The following is a 16,372-nucleotide window of genomic DNA, read 5'->3' as shown; positions in this document are numbered from 1 at the left end:
CCATGGGAATACTTACCCTATACACCCCTTTAAACTTCCCTCTCGCTCAACCTAACACTGAGCTCTCTATTATTTGAGATTTATACCCTGGGATAAAGACACTGAGTATCTGCCCACTTTGACCTCCAGCTACAGTGAACCTCGGTATCCCAATCCAGCAGAAACATTTTTGTTCCCTTTGGAAAAGCTGCAAGTACTTGTATATGGATCACTCTGCATTTAAAAAATCTACCCCAGATGTCTACACTGTCAATGCTCCCCCCCCCACCCCCCCCCCCCCTCCGTCCAACAATCTCTCTGACACCGTAACCCCCCCACCACCGCCACCTCTGGCAGCTCACCGCTTCGCCGTGCACCTACGCCCCATCCATCAGGAAAAAGCCAGATCTCCCACAGACCACCCATTTTAATTCCAACTCCCATTCCCATTCCGTCATGTCAGTCCATGGGCTCCTCTGCTGCCACAATGAGGCCACACTCAGGTTGGAGGAACGACACCTTATGTTCCATCTGGGTAGCCTCCAACCCGATGGCATAAAGATCAATTTTCTAACTTCTGGTAATGGCGCCCACTGCCCTCACCATTCCCCATTCATATTATCTCTTCACCTGCCCATCATCTCCCCCGGTACTCCTCCCCCTACCCTTTCTTCCATGGCTTTCTGTCCTCTCCTATCAGATTCCCCCTAATCCAGCCCTTTATTTCTTTCACCAATCAACTTCCCAACACTTTACTTCACCTCTCCCCACCTTCCCGGTTTCACCTATCACCTACCACCTTGTATTTCTTCTACCCCTCCCCCTAACTTCTTCCTCTGACTTCTCATCTCTTTTTCTCCAGTCCTAATGAAGGGTCTCGGTCCAAACTGTCGACAACACTCGTTTCCATAGATGCTACCAGGCCTGCTGTGTTCCTCCAGCATTTTGTGTATGTTGCTTGCATTTACAGCATCTGCACATTTTCTCTTGTTTGCCAGTAGCATTATACAGTTAACTTATTAAATTTGTGACATAAATGCTCCTTATAATTTGTCAATTTATTTGTGTTAATACTACTTTAAGTGTTGTGTGTGTCTTACACATACAATGCTGTGCAGCTTGGTCAGAGGAATGTTGTTTCATTTGGCTGTATACCTGTACAATTGAAATGACAATAAACTTGAACTTACACTTCCCCTCCTTCATCGTACAACCGTCCCTTAGTTCACGTGACATTAATAAACCTCTTCTCATTACTACCATCAGGGCGGAGGCACAGAAGTCTGAAGACACACACTCAACATTCTAGGAACAGCTTCTTCCCCTCCGTCTTTCTGCTCCTATGTCTTATGGTCGTATCAGATTTCCGACAAAGAACACATGAACCATATCTCACTTTTGAGAAACAAGCACAAAATACTGGAGAACTCAGTAAGTCAGGCAGCATCTATGGAGGAGAAAAGATCCTGATGAAGGATCTCAGCCTAAAATGTTGACTCTTTATTCCTCTCCATGGATGCTGACTGACCTGCTGAGTTCCTCCAGCATTTTGTGTGTGCTGCTCAAGACTTCCAGCATCGCTTATGTTTACGTGTTCTATTTTGCTTATTTTTTGCACTATTTATTTATTTTTATGTTTCTGATTGTAACTTGCAGTAATTTTTGTGTCTTGCTCTCTATTGCTGCCACAAAACAACACATTTCACGGCAGACGTCAGCGGTAATAACCCTGATTCCGATTACCGGTTTCCTGTGAGTCCTACAGCGAGCAAATATACACACAGACGCACACAAACCTCATCACACTCGGGGTACGAGGTCACACTGATACTCGGCGGGTCCTGAGCCTGTCGCCTCGGCAACCTTTGGTACAACTCCTCGGTGATGAAAGGCATGAAGGGGCTCAGAAGGCGGAGGGCCGCGTCCAGGCAGGTGTACAGCGTATTCCTGGCTGCACGGGCAGCATTCTCGTCCGGGCCAGCAAACACAGGCTTCAAACATTCCTGAGAGAGGGGAGAAGGAAAATATGACGATCGTTTCAGGCATAAGACCAACTTGCACTGGAGGATTTTATAAATGGCAAAGGAGAGAAAAAGTACCACAGGGCAGGGGCAACCGAAGCCCAACTGGGGTTCAGGGACCTCGGTGGGGTTTGAGGCTAGAGCCAAGAGCCGGACCGGATCTGGTACCTGGTGAACAGACTGGAACGTGGGCCAGAGAACGAACCCACAGTCTATACCAGACCAGAGCATGCAGCCAGAGATGGGGTCTCGAATGAATTTGGGAGCCAGCACCGGCAGCTGGAGCAGGACGTGGAGCCCAAATATGGAGTAGAGAGTACAACTGGAGCAAGGGGCCTGGAGAGTAGACCGGACTGCGGACCAGAGTAGACCAGATCATATAGGTGGAGGAGGGCCTGGAGAGTAGACTGGAGCCTGGAACCAGAATGGAATGTGTATCTGGAGCTCAGGCCCAGAACATGAACCATGACTGGGATCTGGATTGAAGTGTCCAGCCAGACTCCGGATCCCAGGATGCAGCATGCAGTTGGAGCCCGGAGCGTGGATCAGACCTGGATCCGGACCTGAGCGGTCAGCTGGAGCTGAGGCCCAGACTGGAGATGGGACCTAGGACAGGAGCCACACAGCAAAGCATAGGATCTATTTCAGTTTCTTTTCAAAAGCTGAACAAAACTCACCAGTTTCTATTCCCTGATTCACAGGCCACACTGTAAAACTCATTACTCTGCTTTGTAAAACGTTAAATATAATGAAATAAAAACATGTTTGCTGCCATATTAATGGGAGACCTAATGAGGACATTGTGACGGGTCAGTTGGGAACTCACCAGGTAGACATTAGACAGCTCATACAGCCAGAAGTTGTAGATGGCAGTGGTGACCTCCGGGAAGTCGTACTGCCTGAAGCTGTGGTCACAGGTCCGCACTGCGTGGCTGAGGCGGCTCAGGATCCAGCGGTCCATCAGACTCTCCTGTGACGAGCGCTGTACAGGGAGGGAGAATGGGGAGAACACAGGGGCAGATGGGCAAGACAGGAGAAAGAATGAGACATAGAGTCCCTATCTGCCCAGCCTCTGCCACCTCCCAAAACAATCCCAGCTCTCCAATCCCATTCCGAGATTCCACACTGCCGGAATTTTTATCTTTAATCCACTTCGAGAAGTAAACTCAGGAAATGATTTTCACAGTGAACGACATGGTCCTGACGAGTGTTCTCGACCAGAGGGACTCAGGTATAGAAGTATATTAGACCATAAAATACAAGAGCAGAATTAGTCCATTCGGCCCATCGAGTCTGCTCCGCCATTTTATCATGCCTGATTCCGTTTTCCTCTCAGCACCAATCTCCTGCTTTCCCCCCAGCCCCCATATCCCTTCATGCCCTGACCAATCATGAATCTATCAACCTCTGCCTTCAATAAAGTCTTGGCCTCCACAGCTACCTGCAGCAACAAATTCCACAGCTTCGCCACTCTCTGGCTGAAGAAATTCCTCTTCCGTCTCCATTCTAAAAGGATGCCCCTCTATTCTGAGACTGCATCTTCTGGTCTTAGACTCCCCCCACCATAAGAAGCATCGTCTCCATATCCACTCTATCAAGCCTTTCAGCATTCGATAGGTTTCGACAAGATAGGCCAAAGCCAGCATGGTTTCCCGAAAGGAAAATCCTGCCTGACAAGCCCACTGCAACTCTGAGAAAATTACAAGCAGGGTAGACAAATGAGATGCAGTAGATGTGGTGTACTTGGATTTTCAGAAGGCCTTTGACAAGGTGCCACACATGATGCTACTTTGCAAGATAAGAGCCCATGAAATTACAGGGAAGTTACTAGCATGGGTGGAGTATTGGCTGGCCGACAGAGAACAGAGAGTGGGAATAAAGGGATCCTCTTCTGGCTGGCTGCTGGTTACCAGCAGAGTTCCACAGGGGTAGGTGTTGGGATCGCTGTTTTTTTTTACAATGTATGTCAATGATTTGGACTACAGTATTAATGGATTTGTGGCTAAATTTGCCAGTGATACAAGATAGGTGGAGGAATGGGTAGTGTTGAGGAAACAGAGAATCTGCGGAGAGACTTAGATAGTTTAGGGGAATGGGCAAAGAAGTGGCAAATGAAATACAAAGTTGGTGGAAGAAATTAATGGGCAGACTATTATTTAGATGGGGAGAGAATTCAAAATGCAGAGATGTAAAGGGACTTGGGAGTCCTTGTGCAAGATACCCTAAAGGTTAACCTCCAGGTTGAGTTGGTTGTGAAGAAGATGAATGTAATGTTGGCATTCATTTCTAAAGGTATAGGCAAAGAAGTGGCAAATGAAATACAAAGTTGGTGGAAGAAATTAATGGGCAGACTATTATTTAGATGGGGAGAGAATTCAAAATGCAGAGATGTAATTCATTTCTAAAGGTATAGAATACAAGAACAGGGATCTGATGTTGAGGCTCAAAAAGGTAGTCATGAGACCACACGGAGTATTGTGTGCAGTTTTGGGCTCCTTATTTTAGAAAGGATATACTGACATTTTAGAGGGTTCAGAGAAGATTCACAAGAATGATTCCAGGAATGAAAGGGTTACTGTATGAGGAACATCTGGCAGCTCTTGAGCTGTATTCCCTGGAGCTCAGGAGAATTAAAAGGGGGATCTCATAGAAAGGTTCTGAATGTAAAAAGGCCTGAACAGATTAGATATGGCAAAGTTATTTCCCATGATAGTAGAGTCTAGGACAAGAAGGCACAACTTCAGCACTGAAGGACATCCTTTTAGAACTGAGATGAGGAAAAATTGCTTTAGGAACAGGGTGGTAAATCTAGGGAATTTGTTGCCATGAGTGGCTGTGGAGTCCAAGTCATTGGGTGTATTTAGGGCAGAGATAGAAGGTTCTTGATTAGCCAGGGCATCAAAGGGTATGGGGTAAAAGCAGAAGAGTGGGGATGCCTGGAAGAATTGGATCAGCCCACGATTGAATGGCGGGGCAGACTCAGGGGCCAAATGGCCTACTTCTGCTCCTATATCTTATGGTTTCAATGAGGTTAACCCTCATTCTTCTGAATTTCAGAGAACACAAGCCTAGAGCCATCAAACACTTTTCATATGACAAGCAGATTAATACTGGAATCATTTTCAAGAAACTCCTTTGTACCCTCGCCAGTGTTAGCACATCCTTCCTAAGATAAAGGGCCCAAAACTGCTCACAATACCCCGTGAGGCCTCGACGGTGCTTTATAAAGTCTCAACATTACATCCTTGCTTTTATGTTCTGATCGTCTTGAAGTGAATGCTATCATCGCATTTGTCTTTCTCACCAGACTGAACCTACAAATTAACCTTTGGGGAACCCTGCATGAGTACCTCAGTTCTTTTTTTTGTATTTTCTCTCCATTTAGAAAATAGTCAACCCTTTCATTTCTCCTACCAAAGTGCATGACCATACACTTCCCGACACTGTACTCCATCGGCCATCTCTTTGCCCATTCTCCTAATCTGTCTGTCCTTCTGTAGCCTCTCTACTTCCTCAAAACTACCTGCCCCTCCACCTATCTTCATATCATCTGCAAACTTTGCAACAAAGCCAATTAATTCCATCAACCAAGTTTTCAATATATATCATGGAAAAAGAATCGGTTCCAACACAGACTCCTATGGAACACCACTGATCACTGCAGCCAGCTAGAAAAGGCTCCATTTATTCCCACTCTTTGCCTCCTGCCAGTCAGCCACTCCTTTATCCGTGCTAGAATCTTTCCTGTATTACCATGGGCTTGTAGCTTGTTATGCAGCCTCATGTGTAGCACCTTATCAAAGGCCTTCTGAAAATCCAAGTACACAACATCAACTGATTCTCCTTTGTCTATCCTGCTGATTATTTCTTCAAAAAATTCCAACAAATTTGTCAGGCAAGGTTTTCCCTTGAGGAAAACATGCTCACTATAGCCTATTTTATTATGTGCCTCCAAATACCCTGAAAACACATCCTTAACAATCAACTTCAACACTTTCCCAGCCACTGAGGTCAGACTAACTGGCCTATAATAGTTCCTTTTCTTCTGCCTCTCTCCCTTCCTAAAGAGTGGAGTGACATTCACAATTTTCCAGTCTTTCGGAACCATTCCAGACTCTAGTGAGCCTTGAAAGATCATTACTAATGTCTCCGCAGTCTCTTCAGCCACCTCTTTCACAACCCTGAGCTGTGCACCATCTGGGACTTACCTACCTTCAGATCCTTCAGTTTCCCAAGAACTTTCTGCCTAACTTCTCACACTTATGACCCCTGACACCTGGAACTTCCACCAAACTGCTATTGTCTTCCACAGTGAAGATTGATGCAAAATACTTAATTCAGTTCACTCGCCATTTCATTGTCCCCCATTACTACCTCTCCAGCATCGGTTTCCAGTAGTCTGATATCCATTCTTGCCCCTCTTCTACACTTCATGTGTCTGAAGAAACTTCTGGTATCCTCTTCAATACTGCTGGCAAGCGTGTTTTCATGTTCCATCTTTACATTCTTAATGTCTATTTTAGTTGCCTTCTGTTGGTATATCTAAAAACTTCCTAATCTTCTAAATTAGCACTAATTTTTGCACTATTATATGCCCTCTCTTTGGCTTTTACATTGGTTTTGACTTCCCTTGTTGGGAATGGTTGTGTCATCTTGCCTTTAGAATACTTCTTCCTCTTTAGGATGTATATAATCCTGAGCCTTCTGAATTGCTTCCACAAATTCCAGCCATTGCTGCTCTGCCCTCATTCCTGCCAGTGTACTTTTCCAACCAATTTTGGCCAACTGCTCTCTCATTCTTCTGTCATTCCCTTTACTCCACTGTAAACTGATATCTCTGATATTAATAACATTGAAGAGAAAATTGGATAGGTTCGTGAATGGGAAGTGTTTGGAGGGATGTGGTCTGGGTGTGGGTCAATGTAACTGTACAGAAGATTAGGTTGGTAGGTACTAGATAACTAATGGGCAAGTTCACTGAAAAGTGTGTGCAGGTGGACAGGGTGGTGAAGGAGGCATTTGCAACGCCGTCTTTCATCAGTAATGGGCACTGAGTGCAAAAGTCGGGATGCAGTGTAACAATCATACAAGACGTGGTGAGGTTGCATTTGGAAAATTGCGCACAGTTTTGGTCAAACAGCTTAGCTAAGATGTTACTAAATGGGGAGGAGTGCAGAGACAATTTACAAGGATGTTGCAACGACCTGGGGACTTGTGTTATAGATATAGGTTTGGCAGGATTGGATTCAATTCCTTGGAGCCTGAGGGGTGATCTTAAAGAGGTGTACAAAACCTTGAGATGGATAGATAGGGCCAATCTACACAGTGTCTTCTCTAGGTTAGGGGAAAAGATCATCGGAGCACAGGCTTAGTGTGAGAGAGATTTAATGGGAAATTAAAGCACAACTTAAAAAAAACTCAAAGGGTAGAAATGAGTTGCCAGAAGTGATGAAGTTTACAAGTTCAAAGTAAATTTATCATCAAGGTACATATCTGTTATCATGTAAAGCCTTGAGGAGGCAGGGACAATTACACATTTCAAGGTTGTATAGTTTATACTTTCTTTGATAATGAATGAATCTCAAATGCTTTAAAGCTGGAAGTCTAGTGGGACAGTTACATGGATAAGAAAGGCTTAGAGCAGGTGTACCCAACGTTTTGATGCCATGTACTCCTACCTTTAAAAGAGGGGTCTGTGGACCCTAGGCTGGGAACCCCTGGTTTAGGGGGATGTGGACCCACAATGGAAATGGATGGGCATTTTGGTTGGCATGGAACAGATGGGCCAAAGGGCCAGTGTCCGGACCACATGACTACAAGAAATCCTTTTACTGTCTTCTGCATTTCCCCTTGACAGGTGATATGGGACACCAAGTATTTTTTACAATCATTTTAAGAATCAACCACACATATTGACCATCCTGGGTCAGGACAGCAGGCTTCCTTCCCCAACTTCCTCAGGACATAGGAGGCAGTTTGGCCAACTCTTTGAGTCATGCCAACTCATAAGCGTTCCCATCACCCCATGGGTGCTCCCTGTATCCCGGACACATCTGCTGTTCCCATTTAAAAGGATCATGAATAGGCACTTGGATGAAAGCGAAGTGAAGGTCTACGTGGGAGAGAAGGGTTAGTTTGATCTTGGGGTAGATTAAAGAGTCGGAACAACCTCCTGAGCTGAATGGGCAGTATTGTGCTGCAATGTTCTATGTTTTATCAACATCCATGAGTCAATTTTATCCTTGAGTCAGAAAGATACATAAAAATCACGAGCTATGACAATCATGCCTCTACAGTATTGTAATGGACCGCAACAAAAAACACACAAAGTGAATTTATTATCAACAAATGTACAAATTAAACAACCTTGAGATTTGGCTGCTTCCAGGCAGTCACAAAGCAAGGGACCCAAAAGAACGCAAATCAATAAATAAATAAGACCAACCCCCATTGCCACAGAGCAAGAAAAAAATCATGCAAACAACAGAAGCAGCAGCAATCCGAACCAGGCTGAGTCGGATAAAAGGGCAGAGCGAAGAGCGGAAACCAGTTCTGCCTTTCTCTAGATGTACACATATGTATGTATGTATCTACGAATATGCATGCTGGATTTACGAATTTAATAATCTTACAGGAGTTTGATCATATGTAGGGGTGTCCATAAGCTAGGGAGAGACTGGAGAGGAACAGATACTTTTTTAGGCACTTGTATGAAATAAAAATGGAGGGCTATGTGGGATGGAAGGGTTAGATTGATCTCGGTCTAGGTTAAAGGGTTGGCACAACATCATAGGCCAAAGGGCCTGTACTGTGCTGTACTGTTCTATGTTCACTATCTCATGACGTCCCAATGCGGTCACAGCCGACGAAACACTGAGGGGAGACAGGCGGTCCCCATCACCTACCTGGGCAGAGGCCTCTGGAGTGAAGTCCTGTCCGAGCCCACGGATGGCAAACTTGGTGGCGTTCCACAACTTGTTACAGAAGTGCCGGTAGCCAAGGACGCGGTTAACGTCCAGGTTGATGTCCCGGCCTGTTGGCACAAACAGGAGAGGTCTCACCATGGAATCACAGAAGGGTTACCACACAGGTGGTTATTTGGCCCATCAAATCTGTGCCAGACCCAGGCAAGAGCAATCCAACTCCTTCCTCTTGTTGGATTAGAGTATAAAATTGTTATTTTCTTGTAGCTTAACGTTCTCTGTGGTTGTTTACAGTTTTTAATATAATGATTTATATATGTGTTATGCATGTTCAGTGAATTTTTAGTTATTGTAGTCATTTTCAGTTATTGACTCAGTATCTTTCTAGAAGTTTCTCTGCCGCCTATGGCACATTCATGAAAATGCATATTTTATAGGCTATTTCTTATCACTGGAATGTGCTTCATCTATCTTGCTCATAGAAATCAATCTCAACTTTTTTCCTCTTTGCTTTTCTTCATCCTTTGTTCTTACAACATTCTAAGAATGATGCACACATGATAACTAAGGCCAATCTTTCTTTTCTTTACCTATTGGGCAGTAATTACCAAGTCTTACGCCTCATTCTCAACTTCCAAAGAACCTCTGGATCCATAACATCTCCAGATCCAACAATCTTCTCAGCAAAGTAAAATTTATCATTCTGGAAAAGAGCTGGATTATGGAGGCTCAAGAGACTGAGGGTGCTGAAACCTACATCAACAGACAACATGTCGCAGGAACTCAGTAGATTGAACAGCGTCCCAGGGGGTGGGGGGGGGGGTTTAAAATAGAACAGACTGTCAAGAAACTTTTGAGTGTGGTGCTCATGCAATGCCACGACCCAAAATGTCAACAGGTCCTTTCCTCCCACAGATGATGCTCGACCACTGAGATTCTCCAGCAGATTGTCCACCAGACTCTGGCACCTGCAGTCTCTGTGTTCCAAACATTCATCCTCCTTTTCAACACTGCCCCCACCCTTGACAGTCCCCATCCAAATTACCCCCGGGATAAAGCTAGCTCTCTACTCATCACTTTTGACCAGCTTGGTAGGGCAACTGCTCGGCCCGTGACCACAAGGAACTGCAGAGAGTTGTGGACACAGCTCGGCACTTTGCTGAAATTTCTCATGCCTTGGAAAAGAAGCCAATGTAATCGAAGACCCCTCTCACCCCAGACCGTCTCACCTTTATAAACTTATTGATACACATTGTGGAATAGGCCCTACAAGCCCTTCAAGCCGCGTTGCTCTACAACATCCAATTTATTTCTAGCCTAACTACAGGACAATATACAGTGACCAATTAAACTATCCACCAGTACACCTTTGGACTGTGGGAGGAAACTGGAGCACCCAGAAGAAACCCACGCGGACATGGGAAGAACGTACAAACTCCTTACAGACAGCAGCGGGATATGAACCCAGGTCACTGATTCTTAAGGCATTGTGCTAACCACTACAGTACTATTCAACCTTACCCATCTAATCGATACAAAACCTTGGAAACACATAGCACTAGGTTCAAGGACAGCTTGTGTCCTACTGTTATCGCAGACTTGAATGGACCTCTTGTACAATAAAGATGCACCCTTGATCTCACAACCAACCTCATCATGATCCTTGGACCTCATTGCCTTGGATCGGTATGGACAGCATGTAAAACAAAAGCTTATCACCGTACCTTGCTACAGGTGACGATAGTAAACGAATTCCAGTTCATCTCCATTCATAACCTCTGGTTCCACCAATGAGATTCTAACTTCTCGCTGTCTACTCTACCGCAACCCTTCAAGGGTTTAAATGTTTCCTTATTTCCTGGAGAATAGGAGAAGGAGGGGAGATCTACCGGATGCATAAAAAATTATGAGGGGTAGAGATGGGGTGAATGCTTGCAGGCTTCTTCCCCATAGGCTGGGTGAGACTAGAACTACAAGCTTAGGGTGAAAAGTGAAATATTTAAGTGAAATCTGAGGGGAAGTTCTTCACTTAGTAGACAGAGCGAGTGTGGAACTGGTCGCCAGCAAAACTGGGAGATGACAGGTCAATTCTGATGCTTTAAATAAGTTTGGATTGTATATTGATGAGAGGGATATGGAGAGCTATTACCCAAGTGTAGGTTGATTGGAATAGGAAGACCAGGCTGGTCCAGACTGGATGGGCCAAAGGGCCTGTATCTAAGCCGCTGTGCTTGATCATTTAACTTCCATCTCAAAGCCCCACGTCTCACGAACACCAGCTTTTCCCAACGTCAGCTGGCTAAAGTGCCCTGAAACCAGGATCAGTCCTCTAAAGTTCTTCTGTGCCACTGATGGTTGGCCAGCTGCCCCAATGACCCACTTCCTGTTCCTGTCCCACTTACTCCCACCCCCCCCAGAGCCATGGTTTCCCCAGCCAGGTTACCTTGAGACGTGTAGGCACATAGCGCGAATCTCAAGGCGTCCGTCCCGCATTCGGGAATCCCATTCGGATAATCAGATTTCTGACAGGGAAAATGCAGAAGACATGGAGATCAAAAAAGGAGGTTCTAAAAACTGGAAGGGGAAAACAAGCTCATGAAGGACTCACATTTACCATTTAAATTGCCTTTCTTGGACTTGAGCCAACAAATGTTATAAAAGTCACTCTGATCAGGCTGGGTCTTTTCCCAATCTGTGCACAGTAAGATCCCAGTACGTCTGGTCAGTTTCTCGGCATCACCCTGTCCCACACAGAAAGAAGCAGTCTGCTTTTTCCAAATTAATGGTCGCCACTGTTCCAGAGACAAATTACAGCCTGCTTCAAAACGTCCCAACGCTCTCAGAAATCTCCCCCCTGTTGTGTGCTTTATCTGCCTGGAATTCCCAACTGAGAATTCCCCATCTTCTCCTGGAACATTCACCCCCGACAGGAATTCTAAGAATTTAGACTATAAGATTAGGCCATTCAGCCCATCAAGTCAGCTTCACCATTTGATGACGGCTGATTTATTTTCCCTCTCAACCCCATTCTCCTGCCTTCTCCCGGTAACCTTTGGTGCTCTTACTAACCAAGAACCTATCAACCTCCACTTCAAACATACCCAGTGACAGCTGTCTGTGGCAATGAATTCCCTCTGGCTAAAGAAATTCTTCCTCATCTCTGTTCTAAAAGAGCGTCCTTCTATCCTGAGACTGTTCCCCCTGATCTTTGACTTCCCAACTACAGGAAACATCCTCTCCACGTCCACTCCATCTAGGCCTTTCAACGTTTCAGTGAGATCTCCCCTCATTCTTCTGAACTCCAGTGAGTACACGCCCAGAATCCTCAAACTCTCCTTATATTTTAACCATTTCATTCCTAGAATCATTCTCACCAACCTCCTCTAGATCCTCTCCAATGTCAGCACATCCTTTGTTTAAATAAGAGGCCCGAAACTGCTCACAATGCTCAAATTGTGGTCTGTCCAATGCCTTAGAAAGCCTCAACATTACATCCTTGTTTTTATATTCTAGTCCTCTTGAAATGAATGCGACATTGCATTTGCCTTCCTTACCACAGAGTCAACCTGAAAGTTAACCGTTAGGGAATCCTGCACAAGAACTCTGAAGTCCCTTTGCACGTCTGGTTTTTGAATTTGCTCCCCATTTACGCCTTTATTCCTCCCACTGAACTGCACGACCATACAGTTCCCTACACTGTATTCCATCTGCTTTGCATCACTGAGTGGGGAGGCCACTCAGCCCCTCAACATCTGCTGGAACAGGGGACACAAACACCACGCTTACCTGACCAGCCTTGGCTCGCTCGAGCTCTGCCAGCTCCAGGTTGCTCTCCAGCAGCTGTGCGTGAAGACCCTGCAGGAAGGGAAAGAGGTGAGAAACCATCACAGGCATCTCCCACCACCACTCATGAAAGAACATGACAGCCACAGGCTCCCTAAACACAAGAGATTCTGCGGACGCCAGAAATCCCGAGCAACGCACACCCACACACACAAAGTGTCGGTGGAAGTCAGCGGGTCAGGAGCCATCTATGGAGGTGAATAAGCACTTTGTATGTGCTGCCCAAACTCAGTACGGAGTTCTTCGTGGAAAAATAGTCCTTCCCTTGTTCCCAGTGACATCAGACCATATAACCATATAACAATTACAGCACGGAAACAGGCCATCTCAGCCCTTCTAGTCCGTGCCGAACGCTTACTCTCACCTAGTCCCACTGACCCGCACTCAGCCCATAACCCTCCATTCCTTTCCTGTCCAGAAACCTATCCAATTTTACTTTAAATGATAATATCGAACCTGCCTCTACCACTGACATTCACCAGTAACCAACAGTCTCCTGGAGGAACCCAGTCTGTGGGGTAGGAACGGGACTGCCTGATCTGCTGAGGTCTTCCAGCAGGTCATGTGTTGCTCCAGATTCCAGACGCTTCAGAGTTGGGTGTCTCCACATCCTCAGTGGTCCTCACAGACACACACAATTGAGAGGACCAAAGGCTGAGCCCAACACCTTGATGCAATCACGTAGAAGGCACCCCAATGGCTCGACTTCATTCGGAGTCGGAGGACATTTGGTACGTCACCAAAGACGCTCACAGACGTCTACAGATGCTCCACTGAGAGCATTCTGACTGGGTGCATCACGGCCTGATCTGGAGACGACAGTGTGCACGATGGAAAGAGGCTGCACAGGGTTGCAAGCTCAGCCAGTTCCACCACAGGCACCACCCTCCCGGCCATCGAGGACATCTTCAGGAGGCAGTGCCTCAACAAGGTGCCATCCAGCACTAAGGACCCTCACCATCCAGGACGAGCCCTCTTCTCATAATCCCATCGGAGGTGAAAACACACACTCAGCGACCCATGAACAGCTTCTCCCCCTCCACCAGAGTTTCCGGACACTACCTTCTCACTCACACTCTATGCATTATTTATTCATTTACAGGCCTTTATCTGTTTGCACTGTATGGAACTCCTCATTAGAACTGAGTGAGTGAGAAAGAATTTCATTTCAAGTCACAGAGAAGGCGGTGGGAGGGTGCCCAAGACTTTCAATTTTATGTATTCTACTGTACTGCTCCCCAGATTCCTTGACATACGTGAGTGATGATAAACCTGATTCTGACGTGGGTCTTGGTTGTGGACTGAGAGTCGGAAGGAGGCACAGAGGAAGGAATCATGGTTGAGGGGGAGGGAGCGGGAAGCACCAGAGGGACATTCTGTCGTGATCTGCGTTTGAGAGGGTGAACAACTTCACGTTCCTCGGCATAAACATCACTGAGGATCTCACGTGGTCTGTACATACTGGCTGAGTGGTGAAAAAAGCACAACAGCGTCTCTTTCACCTCAGATGGTTGCAGAAGTTTGGTATGTGCCTCCAAATGCAAAGAACTTTCTACAGGAGCACAATTAAGAGCATCCTGACTAGCTGCATCACTGCCTGGTACGGGAACTGTACTTCCCTCAATCACAGGACTCTGCAGAGAGTGGTGTGGACAGCCCAGCACATCTGTAGAGGTGAACTATTCAGAACAATTACAGAGACAGGTGTGTAAAAAGGGCCCGAAGGATCATTGGGGACCCGAGTCACACCAACCCCAAACTGTTCCAGCTGTCCTGACGAAGGGTCTCAGCCCGAAACGTCGACAGTGCTTCTCCTATAGATGCTGCCTGGACTGCTGTGTTCCACCAGCATTTTGTGTGTGTTGCTGTTCCAGCTGCTCCCATCTGGGAAATGGTGCCGCAGCATAAAAGCCAGAACCGGCAGGTTCCAGGACAGCTTCTTCCACCAGGCCATCAGACTGATTCATTCACACTGATACAATTGTATTAATATGTTATCTTGACTGTCCTGTTGTACATATTATTTATTACAAATTACTATAAATTGTACACTGCACATTTATATGTAAATGTAATGTAAAGATTTTTACTCGTTATGTACTATGTGAAGGATGCAAGTATTAAAGTCAATTCAATAAACCAATTACTTGGAATCAAATTGCCTTGCCTGGTGTCTACATCAGTGCCACACCCCACCCCGGCACTCATCCTCTGCTACCCGCCCCACAGCCCACCCCGGCACTCATCCTCTGCTACCCGCCCCACACCCCTCCCGTGGCACTCATCCTCTGCTACCCGCCCCACACCCCTCCCGTGGCACTCATCCTCTGCTACCCGCCCCACAGCCCACCCCGGCACTCATCCTCTGCTACCCGCCCCACACCCCTCCCGTGGCACTCATCCTCTGCTACCCGCCCCACACCCCTCCCGTGGCACTCATCCTCTGCTACCCGCCCCACACCCCTCCCGTGGCACTCATCCTCTGCTACCCGCCCCACAGCCCACCCCGGCACTCATCCTCTGCTACCCGCCCCACACCCCTCCCGTGGCACTCATCCTCTGCTACCCGCCCCACAGCCCACCCCGGCACTCATCCTCTGCTACCCGCCCCACACCCCACCCCGGCACTCATCCTCTGCTACCCACCCCACACCCCACCCCGGGGCTCATCCTCTGCTACCCGCCCCACACCCCTCCCGTGGCACTCATCCTCTGCTACCCGCCCCACACCCCTCCCGTGGCACTCATCCTCTGCTACCCGCCCCACACCCCTCCCGTGGCACTCATCCTCTGCTACCCGCCCTACAGCCCACCCCGGCACTCATCCTCTGCTACCCGCCCTACAGCCCACCCCGGCACTCATCCTCTGCTACCCGCCCCACAGCCCACCCCGGCACTCATCCTCTGCTACCCGCCCCACACCCCACCCCGGCACTCATCCTCTGCTACCCACCCCACACCCCACCCCGGGGCTCATCCTCTGCTACCCGCCCCACACCCCTCCCGTGGCACTCATCCTCTGCTACCCGCCCCACACCCCTCCCGTGGCACTCATCCTCTGCTACCCGCCCTACAGCCCACCCCGGCACTCATCCTCTGCTACCCGCCCTACAGCCCACCCCGGCACTCATCCTCTGCTACCCGCCCCACACCCCTCCAGTGGCACTCATCCTCTGCTACCCGCCCCACACCCCTCCCGTGGCACTCATCCTCTGCTACCCGCCCCACACCCCTCCCGTGGCACTCATCCTCTGCTACCCGCCCCACACCCCTCCCGTGGCACTCATCCTCTGCTACCCGCCCCACAGCCCACCCCGGCACTCATCCTCTGCTACCCGCCCCACACCCCTCCCGTGGCACTCATCCTCTGCTACCCGCCCCACAGCCCACCCCGGCACTCATCCTCTGCTACCCGCCCCACACCCCTCCCGTGGCACTCATCCTCTGCTACCCGCCCCACACCCCTCCCGTGGCACTCATCCTCTGCTACCCGCCCCACACCCCTCCCGTGGCACTCATCCTCTGCTACCCGCCCCACACCCCTCCCGTGGCACTCATCCTCTGCTACCCGCCCCACAGCCCACCCCGGCACTCATCCTCTGCTAC

The 16,372-nt window shown here is 47.9% G+C and overlaps 1 protein-coding gene across 2 annotated transcripts in view; it reads right to left on the bottom strand.

Annotated features, from left to right (window-relative positions):
* Positions 1–16,372, bottom strand: part of vars1 (valyl-tRNA synthetase 1) — a 91,655-nt gene that overhangs the window by 11,792 nt on the left and 63,491 nt on the right. For both annotated transcript variants that reach the window (XM_073031616.1, XM_073031615.1), the window contains exons 23-27: positions 12,710–12,778; positions 11,367–11,445; positions 8,906–9,033; positions 2,827–2,982; positions 1,776–1,982 (exon numbers count right to left, since the gene is read on the bottom strand). In XM_073031616.1, the coding sequence (XP_072887717.1) occupies positions 1,776–1,982; positions 2,827–2,982; positions 8,906–9,033; positions 11,367–11,445; positions 12,710–12,778 (639 nt within the window). The remainder of the gene's footprint in view (positions 1–1,775; positions 1,983–2,826; positions 2,983–8,905; positions 9,034–11,366; positions 11,446–12,709; positions 12,779–16,372) is intronic.

The sequence above is a fragment of the Hemitrygon akajei genome, chromosome 2 (genome assembly GCF_048418815.1).
Source record: "Hemitrygon akajei chromosome 2, sHemAka1.3, whole genome shotgun sequence".
In the NCBI taxonomy this organism is placed as follows: domain Eukaryota; kingdom Metazoa; phylum Chordata; class Chondrichthyes; order Myliobatiformes; family Dasyatidae; genus Hemitrygon; species Hemitrygon akajei.
The sequence above is the reverse complement of the archived record's forward strand: the minus strand, read 5'-3'. Positions and strand labels throughout refer to the sequence as shown.